The 13,347-nt window shown below is 49.3% G+C and overlaps 1 protein-coding gene across 21 annotated transcripts in view; it reads left to right on the forward strand.

Moving 5' to 3' along the window:
• LOC125288604 (mitogen-activated protein kinase kinase kinase kinase 4-like) overlaps nt 1-13,347 on the forward strand; it is a 58,400-nt gene that overhangs the window by 16,950 nt on the left and 28,103 nt on the right. For all 21 annotated transcript variants that reach the window (XM_048235099.1, XM_048235100.1, XM_048235097.1 and 18 more), the window contains exon 3: nt 8,685-8,741. In XM_048235099.1, coding sequence (XP_048091056.1) covers nt 8,685-8,741 — 57 coding nt within the window. The remainder of the gene's footprint in view (nt 1-8,684; nt 8,742-13,347) is intronic.

The following is a 13,347-nucleotide window of genomic DNA, read 5'->3' on the forward strand; positions in this document are numbered from 1 at the left end:
CTCACCAGTAACTACCCTGTGTCACTGTGACTGCCTTTTCTTTTAAACCCTGTGTTCAAGGTCCAAGGTCCAAGTTGCATCTCTTTGACCCGAGAACAGATCCGTCAGCATATGGACTCACCGAGCTGTTTGTCAATAGTGAAGGATTAGTCGTCAGGGATTAACACCTTACAAAAGACCTCTAATGAAGACATTAAGGAAGCCCTGTTCTCACACACCACCAAAAATGGCCGTATGCTGCTTTTAGGCAGCAGGCCGAGTTTTTCATTCAGTTTAAGCGCGTTTTACTCTTCACTCGGTGGGCCAGTGAATGTGATATCCCACCAGTTTTTACTGGCTTGAAACGTGTTCTCCAGGTAGCTCAACTTGGCCATAGTTTTTTACAGGAGTGTTCAACTTGAGCTGCTTGGAAGCTTTGATAGATCCTCTCCTGGTATCATGATTGTTTAGTCTGATGTGCTAGTTAAGCTGTCGCTAGGTGACTAGGTGTGAGTTTGTTTAGTCTGATGTGAGTCTTAAGCCGTCGCTAGGTGACTAGGTGTGAGTTTGTTTAGTCTGATGTGCTAGTTAAGCCGTCGCTAGGCGAGTGTGAGTTTGTTTAGGTGCCGTTTACACGACGCAGGTTTTTGTGAAACCGGTGAGGTTTTGTTAACGGTTACGGCTTGTGTGTACATGACACCGGCAGTTTAGAAGACTGAAACCGATAACTTTTGAAACCGGCTTCGAAGTGGGGAACTTTGAAACCCATGACTAACTTCGCCCGATGTAGGCGCCTGTAGGTCTTGAAGCCGGCAACTTTATGACGACATAGCCCCACACCTCAACTCAGCCACGACACTCGACCACGACGGGCTGCTTGTCAAAGAAACCAAACCAAACCATTTATTTATCATATTAAAATGTTTTTTTTCCCCTGTCGTGATTTATGTGCACAATGTAGCCTATCAGCCTTTAGTGGCTAAATTAGAAGCACACGTTAGCTTAACTTAGTTAAACATTAGCTTACTGCATGTTAGTGTTTTCTCCAGTGGTGCTCAGACCTAATGCAATTTGTTGGGTAAGCATTTGAAATTTCACATAGCAGTCACATACCTTGAAAATGAACTTTATTAGTTTAACAGTTGAATTGAAAACCAAATTCTCTGTAGTCTCCTTATTTCATGCGACTGCTTAACCAGAGCCCTTATTAGACATTCTTTCTCTGGCTTAACAAACTGTTTCAACAATGTTTTCTTCTACGCGATTCACGCGAAATTATGTGAAGCTTCTCCACAGCGGCGCCATCGACTGGTCTGGCATATTCACTACAGCACATTTAGCCGGTTACACATCTGTGTGTACACTCAAGGTTTTTTCTTGCCGGTGTCGTTAAAGGTGTGAAAGCGGTAAGAGAAAATTCACCCGGAGGTTTTGTGTAAACGGCCCCTTAGTCTGATGTGCTAGTTAACCCGTCGCTAGGCGAGTGTGAGTTTGTTTAGTCTGATGTGAGTCTTAAGCCATCGCTAGGTGACTAGGTGTGAGTTTGTTTAGTCTGATGTGCTAGTTAAGCCGTCGCTAGGCGAGTGTGAGTTTGTGTAGTCTGATGTGCTAGTTAAGCCGTCGCTAGGCGAGTGTGAGTTTGTGTAGTCTGATATGCTAGTTAAGCCGTCGCTAGGTGTGAGTTTGTTTAGTCTGATGTGCTAGTTGCCAGCCGCTAAGCGGTGTGGAGTTTATTTTAGTCTGATGTGCTAGTTAAGCCGTCGCTAGGTGTGAGTTTGTTTAGTCTGATGTGAGTCTTAAGCCGTCGCTAGGTGACTAGGTGTGAGTTTGTTTTGTCTTTCTCTGCGTGTATTCACAAATGCGCCTCCTGGCCGTGACGCCATGACCAATCACACACTTCCACCTGCTATGTTCCCATGACACTCCTTCTAGCCTTCTTTTTTCATCTTTTTTTTCCCCCTTTTTGCTTTCTCTCCATTTCTGCTCAAATGTCACCGTCCATCTTTCTCACCTCCGTGCTGGAAGGTAGCCTTCTTGCCCCCCCAGGGGTGGTTTACACCCCCTTTTGCCCCTGCCTCTCGCGCGTTCCTTTGAAATGCCCTTTGATGCCCCAGTCTTAAAGCAGTGGCACAGGGCGTCATGCCTGACTGAGCAGCCAGTAATTACTCAGTGACTCATGCTGTTAACGTCACCCAAGTGAACACGTGATGTCAGCCGTGCTGTGTGCGTGCGTGCGTGCGTGCGTGCGGCTTGACCCATGCCCTGCACCCCTCCGCGTTCAGGCCAGGCGTTCGATACATGTGGTAATGGTGAATGTTCCATTTTTAGGCCTCGCTACATGTTCTCGCAGATGCTTTCGCTTCTCTCTGTTCTCTGTTCTGCGAGGTGTCCTTGGCTGTCAGCACCTGTTTCTTTGTTTCTGTTCCGATGGAGCAGTTTTATCTTTCCGTGCACAAAGACAGAACATTCCTGTAAGAGCCAAAAGGGGAACTAACAGTGTGCTTGTTTTGTAGTGGAGTTTTGTGTTGGAGATGGGCTCGTTTTGTAGTGGAGTTTTGTGTTGGAGATGGGGATCACATCACTTTGGTGGTTAGAACGCTGTGGTGATGCCTCCCGGACTCAGGTAACCCTGCTGGGGTGGGACCTCTTAACTCTTTCTCCACCCCTTTCTCTTTCTCTCTCTTTCTTTCTTTTTCTCTCTATCTCTCTATATATATATATATATATATATATATATATATATATATATATCTATATATCTCTATATATATATAACAACAACTTTTCAACAACAACAACAACTTTCTTTCTTTCAACTTTTCTTTCTCTCTATATATCTCTCTCTCTCTATATATATATATATCTCTCTCTCTCTATATCTATATATATATATATATATATATATATCTCTCTATATATATATCTCTCTCTCTGGTGTCGGAGGGACTGGAGGAAGCTGGGGTTAAGGGATGTCAGGATTGTAGTAGCACTTTTTTGTGTGTGTGGTGTGTTTTTTTTAGATAAAGGGTCAAATATAGTGTAGGCCTGTAATAGTGATGGCCTGTCCTGTACGGTGGTCAGTGCCAGTGTAATGGAGAGATGTTGGGTGAGTGGCAGGTTTGTTGTGCCCGTCATCTCTCCCTGCTTGTGATGCCGCTGCAGGTCAGTGAGTCGTGGAGCTTAGAGGATATCCAGGCACAGGCAGGGGAGGAGTGGAGCCTCTCGGCCATATGTGAACCATCTGTGACCCCCCCTACCTGTCTCCTCGACTCAGTTGCTCTCTCTCTCTCTCTCTCTCTCCTCTCTCTCTCTCTCTCTCTCTCTCTCTCTCTCTCTCTCTCTCTCTCTCTCTCTCTCTCTCCCCTCCTCTCTCTCTCTCTCTCTCTCTCTCTCCCCTCCCTCTCTCTCTCTCTCTCTCTCTCTCTCTCTCTCTCTCTCTCTCTCTCTCTCTCTCTCTCTCTCTCTCTCTCTCTCTCCCTCCCTCTCCCCTCCTCTCTCTCTCTCTCTCTCAGTGCTCAGAGTTCCATTTAAACTGTACTCTGTGCACACCGTTCCATTTTAAACTGTACTCAGTGCACAGTTCCATTTTAAACGGCACACAGTTCCATTTTAAACTGTACTCAGTGCACAGTTCCATTTTAAACGGCACACAGTTCCATTTTAAACTGTAGTCAGTGCACAGTTCCATTTAAACTGTACTCAGTGCACACGGCTCCATTTAAACTGTGCACAGTTCCATTTATTTTCTGTGTTTTTTTTTTATTTGTGTGATCCTTAATAGTGGAAGCTCAGGGAAGATCACCATCTCACCGATCTACTAGTGCAACTAGAGAAGCATGGTAACGTTCCTCTAGCTGAGAGGTTTTCAGCTTTTCTTTGCTGCCCACCACCATGTCCAGAGGATGTGGGGGGGTGATGCACCTGTGACCTATGACCCCAGTTGATTGTGTGTTTTTTACATACGTGTGTGAACTGAGATCCTTTGTGTTTGTCTGTATACAGACAGGGATATCATTTCATGAGCTAAGCATGACAGCTTGCTGATGGTGAATGTGTGTGTTAGTTATGGTCCCTGTAAGAGGAGGTTGGCCCATATGAAAGAGGAATTTTTTTTTTTTTTTTTATCTCTAGCTTCTTGAGAGGTATACTAACTCACAGTTCAGGGAGTGTGGACATTTTGCGCACACACACACACACACACACACACACACACACACACACACACACACAGAGAGAGTAATCCCCTGTGGCTGCTGCTCTTTCTCAGCGGTGGTGCATCAGAGGCCATTAGCTCTTGGCAGACTGAGAGAGCTGAACCATGTGCCACGAGGCTCGCTCACGTGACCTGGGGTGGGGGTTAGGAGCTGCCGTGACGACCACCCCCTACACACGCACACTAGCAGGGACACACGCGCACACACACGCACACACACACACACACACACACACACACACACACACACACACACACACAGCTCCTCCCTATACAGATGTGGTGCATTGAATGGATGCATCAGCACCAGGCCTGGCCTGCTGCATTGTTCTGCTGGATTTGGTCTGCCTCGGCTGGGTCTCCCCAGTCAGTCAGTCAGTCAGTGCTGAATCACAGAAAGCCCCTGCGGTCATCACATTCCTCTGTTGCTGCTCACTAGCCCGCACTCCCAAGGGCCATCCAGCGGTGGGCCCTAGCATGCATGGGATCCATTAGCTTACAGAAGCCTTTGACTGGTTGTCTTTCAGATCAAATCTGTTTTTAGTTTATATTCTCTTGCAGACAGACTAAATTATGCTTAATACTTTAGTGGGATGTCATCTGTATGAGGTCCACTGGTACAGTGCGACAGCCTCATGCATGGCATGTGTTGACCTCACCTGCTACCACTGCAAAGCTGGTTTCAGGTCAGCTTTGACATTTGGCTCTTGTTTGGATTGGTTGAAGAGCGAAGTGGAACAGCTGGTCTCAGGTCACTATGGCGATGGAGCCAGTAAAGTGTGTGATGTGCCTGGGTATTTATAACTGAGCTTTTAAACAGCCTGAGCAGACGCAGCTGAGCATTCTGGGAAAGGCAGCCTCACTGTGAACTGTGACCTACTGATCTGGATTCTGAGTCTCCTCCTCCTCCTCCTCCTCCTTTTTCGCTTGCTCGCTGCCTTGCTGCTTTGTTTTTCTCTCTTCTCCCCCTCTCGCTGGCTCTCTCGCTCGCTCACTCACTCTCACCACCTCACTCATGTTAAAACCATTCCCCATATGCGTCCATTTTGAGTGCAGAGCCCCTGTGGTGGGTGTGTGTGTGTGTGTGTGCGCTTTCCCTCAGTCTCTTGTGTGAGATCATGAGGCTTGTGGAACTGGCTGACTGTTTAAACACGCTTTTTTCCCATCAGTTGGCTTCATGTGCCTTTCATAGAAGGAGTGTGTGTATTTTGTGTGTGTGCGCATGTGGATTTAGATTGGTGTGTGTGTTTTCTCTCTAGCTCTCCAATGCATACAGGACCTTATTCTCTCTCGCTCTCTCGCTCTCTCGCTCTCTCTCTTTGTCCATATGACTCTGCTCTCTTGGCATTTCCTTGGGGAAGTCCAGCGCTCAAGTGTGATGTTATCGAGTGTTGTGCTCCTTTGAGGCTCTGGACAGTACGGGCCAGCGCTTCCTGTGGATCCTCTTCCTCCTCGCTTTTCCTCTCAAACTCATTTTCCTTTTTCTCTTTCGCCCCCTCCCTCTCTCCCTCCCTTTCTTTCTCCTTACCCCCACTATATATATATATATATATCTCTCTATATCTCTCTCTCTCTCTCTCTCTCTCTCTCTATCTCTCTCTCTCTCTCTCTCTCTCTCTCTCTCTCTCTCTCTCTCTCTCTCTCTCCCTTCTATCTCCCTATCTCTCCTTCCTTTTTCTCTCTCTCTCTCTCTTTCTCTTTCTGCCTTATTCTTCCTCTCTGATCTTTTCCTCCTGTCATCATGATAAATGGACACAGACAGACAGACAGAGCCTACATTGGCACTGCCACAGTGATGAGAGGATTATAATGTGGCTGGAGAGCAGCATGGTGGAGTTGGTGGGTTTAGGATAGCTGCTTCCTAGAGGGAGTGCACGGGCAAGGCTTCAAAAACTCCCTGGAGCGCAAATTGTGTGAGCTTCTGTTGGGCATGGCGTGATTTGAGGCACATTCACATTGTCCGCGAGGAATGTTCAGATCAAGCCATTCTCATCACGTCGGTCCTGAACCACGGCACATTTGGCCGAGTGGCCTTTGGTGTCAGTCCAAAAGCAAAGACGAGAGTCTCCTCAGAGCATTTCCCCTGGCTTTGTCCAGCCCCTTGGCTGGAACATGGAGGATTATTTGGTGGTTAAAATGGAAGCGCTGTAAGAATGGCCCGATAGTGGAATAAAAAGCCCTGGTGCAGGATTAGTGCCGCGAGTGGAGCATGTGACCAGCGAGCCGACAGGCTAGCACTTACTGGCCTTGGCCTTTATGGTCTCTAAGTGGGAATGAATGCATGCTAGATGTTCTCATTCCTGTGGCTTTGGCCACAAGTGCAGTTGATCTGGGAGCTGCTTTCATGCTGAGGTCACTGAGTGAGATGTTGAAATCAGAATGGCTGGAAAGGTCGGGTTCCGTTGCAGGTGAGTGTTCTGTGGATGAGGTCATGGCAGCTTTTGGATTTGATAGCCAGCAGGAAATTACTGGTGGTGCTTAGTGTTGTGGTCTGATTGACTAGAATTACTGGGGCTTAGTGTTGTGATTGACTAGAGTCTGATAGACTCACCATAGCTGGAGTACACACACACACACACACACACACAGAGTGTCTGGTTCTGAGAAGTGATGGCCTGAGCCTAAATCCGCAGTATTGCTCAGAGCTACAGAGGTTCCAGTATAAGGTTTGTTTTCTCAGTGTTTTGCATCGCAAGGGGGTTCTTTTGAAGTCGTCTCAGATTAGGCCCCACACTTTGCCCCCCCCTCCCCCCGCTCTAGATTGTCCAGAGTCATCACCGTCATCACCCGTGATGCAACCCTATGGAATTAAATTAGACTCCAACCCCACTACAACACCACTGATTTCCTGGGAAAGTGACCTCAGATGATGAATGAGGAGGCCGTCTGAAGTCACTCCGATTGCAGCTTTGTCTGATCGGTCATCTGTGAGGCTTAGCTCCCCCCCACACGCACACTTCTAAATCTCCACCATACACACACACACACACACACACACACTAATGCACACATATCTTTCGACACAGACACACTCCTCTTTAGCGGTTCCACCGTAAGAGGCTGTGGTGGGCCCGGGGCGGTGTGCCGTGTGGGTCCACCATCATGTGAACGTCTAAACCCCCCACTCACTCACTCACTGCCTGTCCAGACATCATGCGACCCCTCTGAGCGTCCGCCTCCCTGAGGGGCGGTCCTGTGGACTGCACTACACTGGTGGCCTGCGGGCGGGATTTCAGAACAGCCGGGCTACACCAGGTGCGCAACTGAAGCGTCCTGTTTGCAGAGTGTAAAAGTAGTTGTAGAAGACTGGTTGATGTATTTCTTTTCCAAATGTACGCCCCGCCTTCATGTCATAGTGTTTGCGTGTGTGTTTGCGTGTGTGTTTGCGTGTGTGTTTGCGTGTGTCTGTTTGTGTGTGTGTCTGTTTGTGTGTGCGTGTGTGTTTGCGTGTGTGTCTGCGTGTGTGTCTGCGTGTGTGTGTCTGCGTGTGTGTGTGTCTGCGTGTGTGTGTGTCTGCGTGTGTGTGTGTGTTTGTGTGTGTGTGTTTGTGTGTGTGTTTTTGTTTGTGTGTGTGTCTGTTTGTAGTGTTGTAAACAGCATGGAAGCACTATTGTTCTTCTGGCTTCATGTGATCTTGGTTGTGAGTGACTTCTGATGATCCCAAAGCATCTACTCAGGGACGGTGAAGTTGTAATGTGTGATACTGACCCATGATGATAGCGCACACACCCCTGCTGTTTGACCTTCGTCCTCTACTTAAAAAAACTGCTGAATGACTGGGCTATCTGACCGCATTTCTGCCAGGGTCTCTGCTGCTGAATGACTGAGCTATCTGACCGCATTTCTGCCAGGGTCTCTGCTGCGCCTGCGAGTTAGCATGTGCCGTCATGCTCGGGTGTCATGCGCTTGACCCACATAGTACCATCCAGCCTAAAATAACAGCGATCCCCAGACACCTGATAAAAGAGAAGAGGCCGTCTATTTCCGTCTGTTTATATAAGGAGGAGAGCGAAGGGTGAGAGGGTGAGAGGGAGAGAGGGAGAGAGGGAGAGAGAGAGAGAGAGGAAAGTGTGGGAATGTTTATGGAGGGGTGCAGGGGCCGGTCCCCAGACGCCCCCTTCGTCTGCTGTGGACTGCAGTGGTGGGGGGTGGGTTCTGGGGACCGGCCATAATAGCTACATCCTGCATGAGAATTACTCCTCAGACATTCCAATTGCTGTATGTATAAGATTGCCATTGTAACCAATAACCATTGTAGGGCACACTGCACTCCCATGCTTTAACATGCACCACACACACTCGTACAAGTGTACATGTAACCTAAATGTGGGATATAGGCTAGACTTCTGTCCTTGCAACCACACCACACGATCAAATAAACATGTCACACAAACGACCCTAACCCCCCCTCCTCCTCCACCACACACACACACACAGTCTTATCTGTAGGACAGCAGGTGACTGATGCTATTATTGTCTCCTTTCTCCTCAGGGCCGACATGTCAAAACCGGACAGCTCGCCGCCATCAAGGTCATGGACGTCACGGAGGTAAGGTTTTCCCCTGACCCCGACCTGTTTCCGTGGGAAACCCCAGCGCCGTGTCCTATCCCAGGCGTCCACAGTGGCCGCCCACGAGGCCTCTGCCGCGTCCCGCCCTATCCCAGGCGTCCACAGTGGCCGCCCACGAGGCCTCTGTGTACTCTGTGAGCTGGTATGAGAAGAAGATGTAGACGTTGTGCCTTTTCATCCTCCTGACAGGACAACATCAGATTCACCCCCATTTGGCCCCAGTCACTGTCATTTAATTCCGTTGTACTGAATGCTTATTTTAGTAGCCACATGCTTAACTTCAGCAAGGTGGCATCAGAGGAGAACTGGAATGCCTCATGATGGTGAGGGGCAGAACTGACACACCAGGCTCTTTCTCTTGCCCCGGGCCAGTGGTTATGTTGAACCCTGGGACTCTTCTTCTGAATCTGATGTGGTCCTTGGTAAGAAAGCTGTAGTCCAAACCCAGGTGAACTACCGGCTCAAAAGCTGTGTGTGTGCGTGTGATTTTGACTTTTTCTTTTGCTGCATATTTTAGGCATATATGGGCATATTTGCCTGGCTGTAAATGACAGCAGTCTTGTCTGGGTGTGTCAGGCTCACACACACACTCACTTAAGTTTTACCAGGCTGGTTAACAGGCAGGAGGGGCCTCCGCATGCAGGAAATTTGAACTTCATCTTACTTCATCTATGCTACATTTCCACAAGAAAGAGTCTGGCATGCGCACTGTACCTCGCCACATGTAATAAAACAGAATGGCACTTTTTAACAAAAGTATAGAGTACAGAAAACTATTTTTTAGAACTTCAAGCTACATTATGGGGGTCTTCACTATTTAAGAGTACTGTGTCACCAGCCAACTTGTTTAGCTCCTTAAAATGATCATTCCCACCAGCTGCATAGGTCTGTCGGCATGTAATTTTGTTCTCCAGTAAGAACTATTTTTACTGCAAATACTGGTACTTTCCTCAAATGCTTCAGTGAGCAGGTTGGCTAGCTGTGCTGTAGTGAGCAGGTTGGCTAGCTGTGCTGTAGTGAGTAGTGAGCAGGTTGGCTAGCTGTGCTGTAGTGAGCAGGTTGGCTAGCTGTGCTCAGTGCCTGTTGTGCTGTAGTGAGCAGGTTGGCTAACTGTGGTCAGTGCCTGTTGTGCTGTAGTGAGCAGGTTGGCTAACTGTGCTGTAGTGAGCAGGTTGGCTAGCTGCTCAGTGCCTGTTGTGCTGTAGTGAGCAGGTTGGCTAGCTGTGCTGTAGTGAGCAGGTTGGCTAACTGTGCTGTAGTGAGCAGGTTGGCTAGCTGCTCAGTGCCTGTTGTGCTGTAGTGAGCAGGTTGGCTAGCTGTGCTGTAGTGAGCAGGTTGGCTAGCTGTGCTGTAGTGAGCATGTTGGCTAACTGTGCTGTAGTGAGCAGGTTGGCTAGCTGCTCAGTGCCTGTTGTGCTGTAGTGAGCAGGTTGGCTAGCTGTGCTGTAGTGAGCAGGTTGGCTAGCTGTGCTCAGTGCCTGTTGTGCTGTAGTGAGCAGGTTGGCTAGCTGTGCTGTAGTGAGCAGGTTGGCTAGCTGTGCTCAGTGCCTGTTGTGGTGGTGGTGTGTTTGCAAGGTGATTTTTGTTGGCTGTTAGTTAGCTGTGGGCTACGAAGATGATTAATTAACACGAAAATCGTTGCCTGGTGTCCCTTTAAACAATGTGAACAAGCCAGGATTGTATACTGTTGAACAGAGTCAACAGACTTCATAGAGAATTGTCTCTTAAGCACACGTCTGGCTCCTATAGGCTATATATGGACAGAGAGTTTCTTATACACACACACACGCACGCATATAAACAGCATACCATCTCACACACAAGGCAGAGACTCACATGCATGCAAATACATGCGAGCAGTACACACGCTGCACACACCCACACACATAGACAGACACAATGCGCTCTCTTCCTCTGGGCTTGTTCTGTAGGAGCCTGCTGTAGATGCAGTGTGTTTGGCATCGCTCTGAGGGTGTGTAACAACAGCAGGGAGAGGGGCGCAAAGCAGCACAGCGCAGCGCAGCTCCAGCAGGCCGCCATCATTACTTCTAAGCAGGGTTGGGTTTACAGCTGCGTCATAGCACTAACAGGGGAAACCACATGAGAGAACGCACACACACACACACCTGCACGCACGCACACACACGCGCACACACACACACACACACACACACACACACACACACACACACACACACACACACACATCCCTCAGAGCATGTGAGGACACAACAAGAACATCTGAACCCACCTAGAAAACTGCAGGCACGACCACCCACACTCGTGTTAACGAACCCCTTCACCTACACGCGCGCGCGACACACACACACACACACACACACACACACACACACACACACACACACACACACACACACACACACACACACACACACACACACACGCACACAATGGAAACAAGCTAAAGCAATCATAGCTCTCATGCCTGCTTAATGCTAGGCTCTTTAATTGAGCAGTGCGATATGGAGTAGCTGCGCTACACAGTAGGCAGGAAGCGCCCATTCTCCTGAGTATGTGAGGCCTGCCTGAGCCTGCCTGAACCCCTGCCTGACCTACGCAGCTGAACGAGGGAGGCTGGGAGAGAGAGAGTGACGGAGAGAGAGAGAGAGAGAGACAGAGAGAGAGAGAGAGAGAGAGAGAGTGACGGAGAGAGAGAGAGAGAGAGAGAGAGAGTGACAGAGAGAGAGAGAGAGGACAGAGAGAGAGAGAGAGAGAGACAGAGAGAGAGAGAGAGTGACAGAGAGAGAGAGAGACAGAGAGAGAGAGTGACAGAGAGAGAGAGTGACAGAGAGAGAGAGACAGAGAGAGAGAGAGACAGAGAGAGAGAGTGACAGAGAGAGAGAGTGACAGAGAGAGAGAGTGACAGAGAGAGAGAGTGACGGAGAGAGAGAGAGAGAGTGACGGAGACAGAGAGTGACAGAGAGAGAGAGAGAGAGAGAGTGACGGAGGGAGAGAGAGAGTGACGGAGGGAGAGAGAGAGTGACGGAGAGAGGACGGAGAGAGAGAGTGACAGAGAGAGAGAGAGAGAGAGAGTGACGGAGGGAGAGAGAGAGTGACAGAGAGAGAGAGAGAGAGAGAGAGTGACGGAGAGAGAGAGAGAGTGACGGAGAGAGAGAGTGACTGAGAGAGAGAGAGAGACAGAGAGAGAGAGTGAGTGACGGAGAGAGAGAGAGTGAGTGACGGAGAGAGAGAGAGTGAGTGACGGAGAGAGAGAGAGTGAGTGACGGAGAGAGAGAGAGAGAGAGACGGAGAGAGAGAGAGTGAGTGACGGAGAGAGAGTGAGTGAGTGACTGGGAGAGAGAGAGTGAGTGACGGGGAGAGAGAGAGTGAGTGACGGGGAGAGAGAGTGTGAGTGACGGGGAGAGAGAGAGTGACAGAGAGAGAGAGTGACGGAGAGAGAGAGCGAGAGAAAGCCTGTCTGAACTCCTGTCTGACCTCCACAGCGCCGTCTGGGGCAGTAGAATGTCAGAACTCAGCTAGCGCTGGCCACATGTCGGGGGTTGTGTTGAGTCCCTCCTCCGTCCGTGCCAGAGTCCCTCACAATGCGTTTCCCCCTCGTCTGCATTTCACACAGTTGGCCCGTGGTGCTTGGCCCCCCAGCCCACCCCACCCCACCCGACATGTATCCCGAAGAGAAAATAATCATCTTGAGCAATAGGGTCTTCTGAAGCTAAGCCAATCCAAACAGAAGTACTGTCATCCGAGACAAACTAGTCTTGGGAGGACATGGACAAACTGAGGCTCAGTGGCATTATGATTCTCTCGCTCTCTCGCTCTCGCTCTCTCCCTCTCTCTCCCTGAGAGATCTTGAGTGGTCAGCAGCATGAGAACTAGGTCAGGAGAATCAAAAACATTCTTTTTCTGCTCCGTATGTATGTCTGAATCATGCATTAGTTCCAAAATAGGCTTCATATGTAGGCAATAGGCTTTCCCATTGGTTGTTGGAAGCGTCTTTTGTTTGGCATGGGCCCGAGTCAGTGTGAGACCAGCTGGCAGGGTACAACAGTGACTGTGTGTGTGTGTGTGTGCAGGATACAACTGTGACTGTGCGTGCGTGTGTGCGTAGGGTACAAAAATGACTGTGCGCTTGTGTGTGTGTGCGTATAGGGTACAACAGTGACGCTGCACGCTCGCGCGTGTGTGTGTGTTTGTGTGCGTGCAGGGTACAACAGTGATTTTGTGTGTGTGTGCGCGCAGGGTACAGCAGTGACTGTGCGTGTGCAGGGTACAACAGTGACTTTGTGTGTGCGCAGGCAACAACAGCTTTTTTGTGTGTGTGTGTGTGCAGGGTACACAGTGACTTTGTGTGTGTGTGTGTGCGCAGGGTACAACAGTGACTGTGCGGGATGTGCAGGATTGTTGAGCATAGGTGTGTTGTTGTTTACCTCTGCGAGGAGGAAAGGGTGTGTAGCCTGAGGGCTGTCTGCCGCTCCTCGAAAGAGGTGAGTAAGGCCAGCGTGTGTGTGTGCGTGTGCCAGGAACCTGCTCGAGGTTGCACCACCTGAGATTGGAGGGATGTTTTGATGAGTGAACTCACCTCACCTCGCTCCACCCACACTGCTCT

Source organism: Alosa alosa, chromosome 23 (assembly GCF_017589495.1).
Source record: "Alosa alosa isolate M-15738 ecotype Scorff River chromosome 23, AALO_Geno_1.1, whole genome shotgun sequence".
Taxonomy (NCBI): Eukaryota; Metazoa; Chordata; class Actinopteri; order Clupeiformes; family Clupeidae; genus Alosa; species Alosa alosa.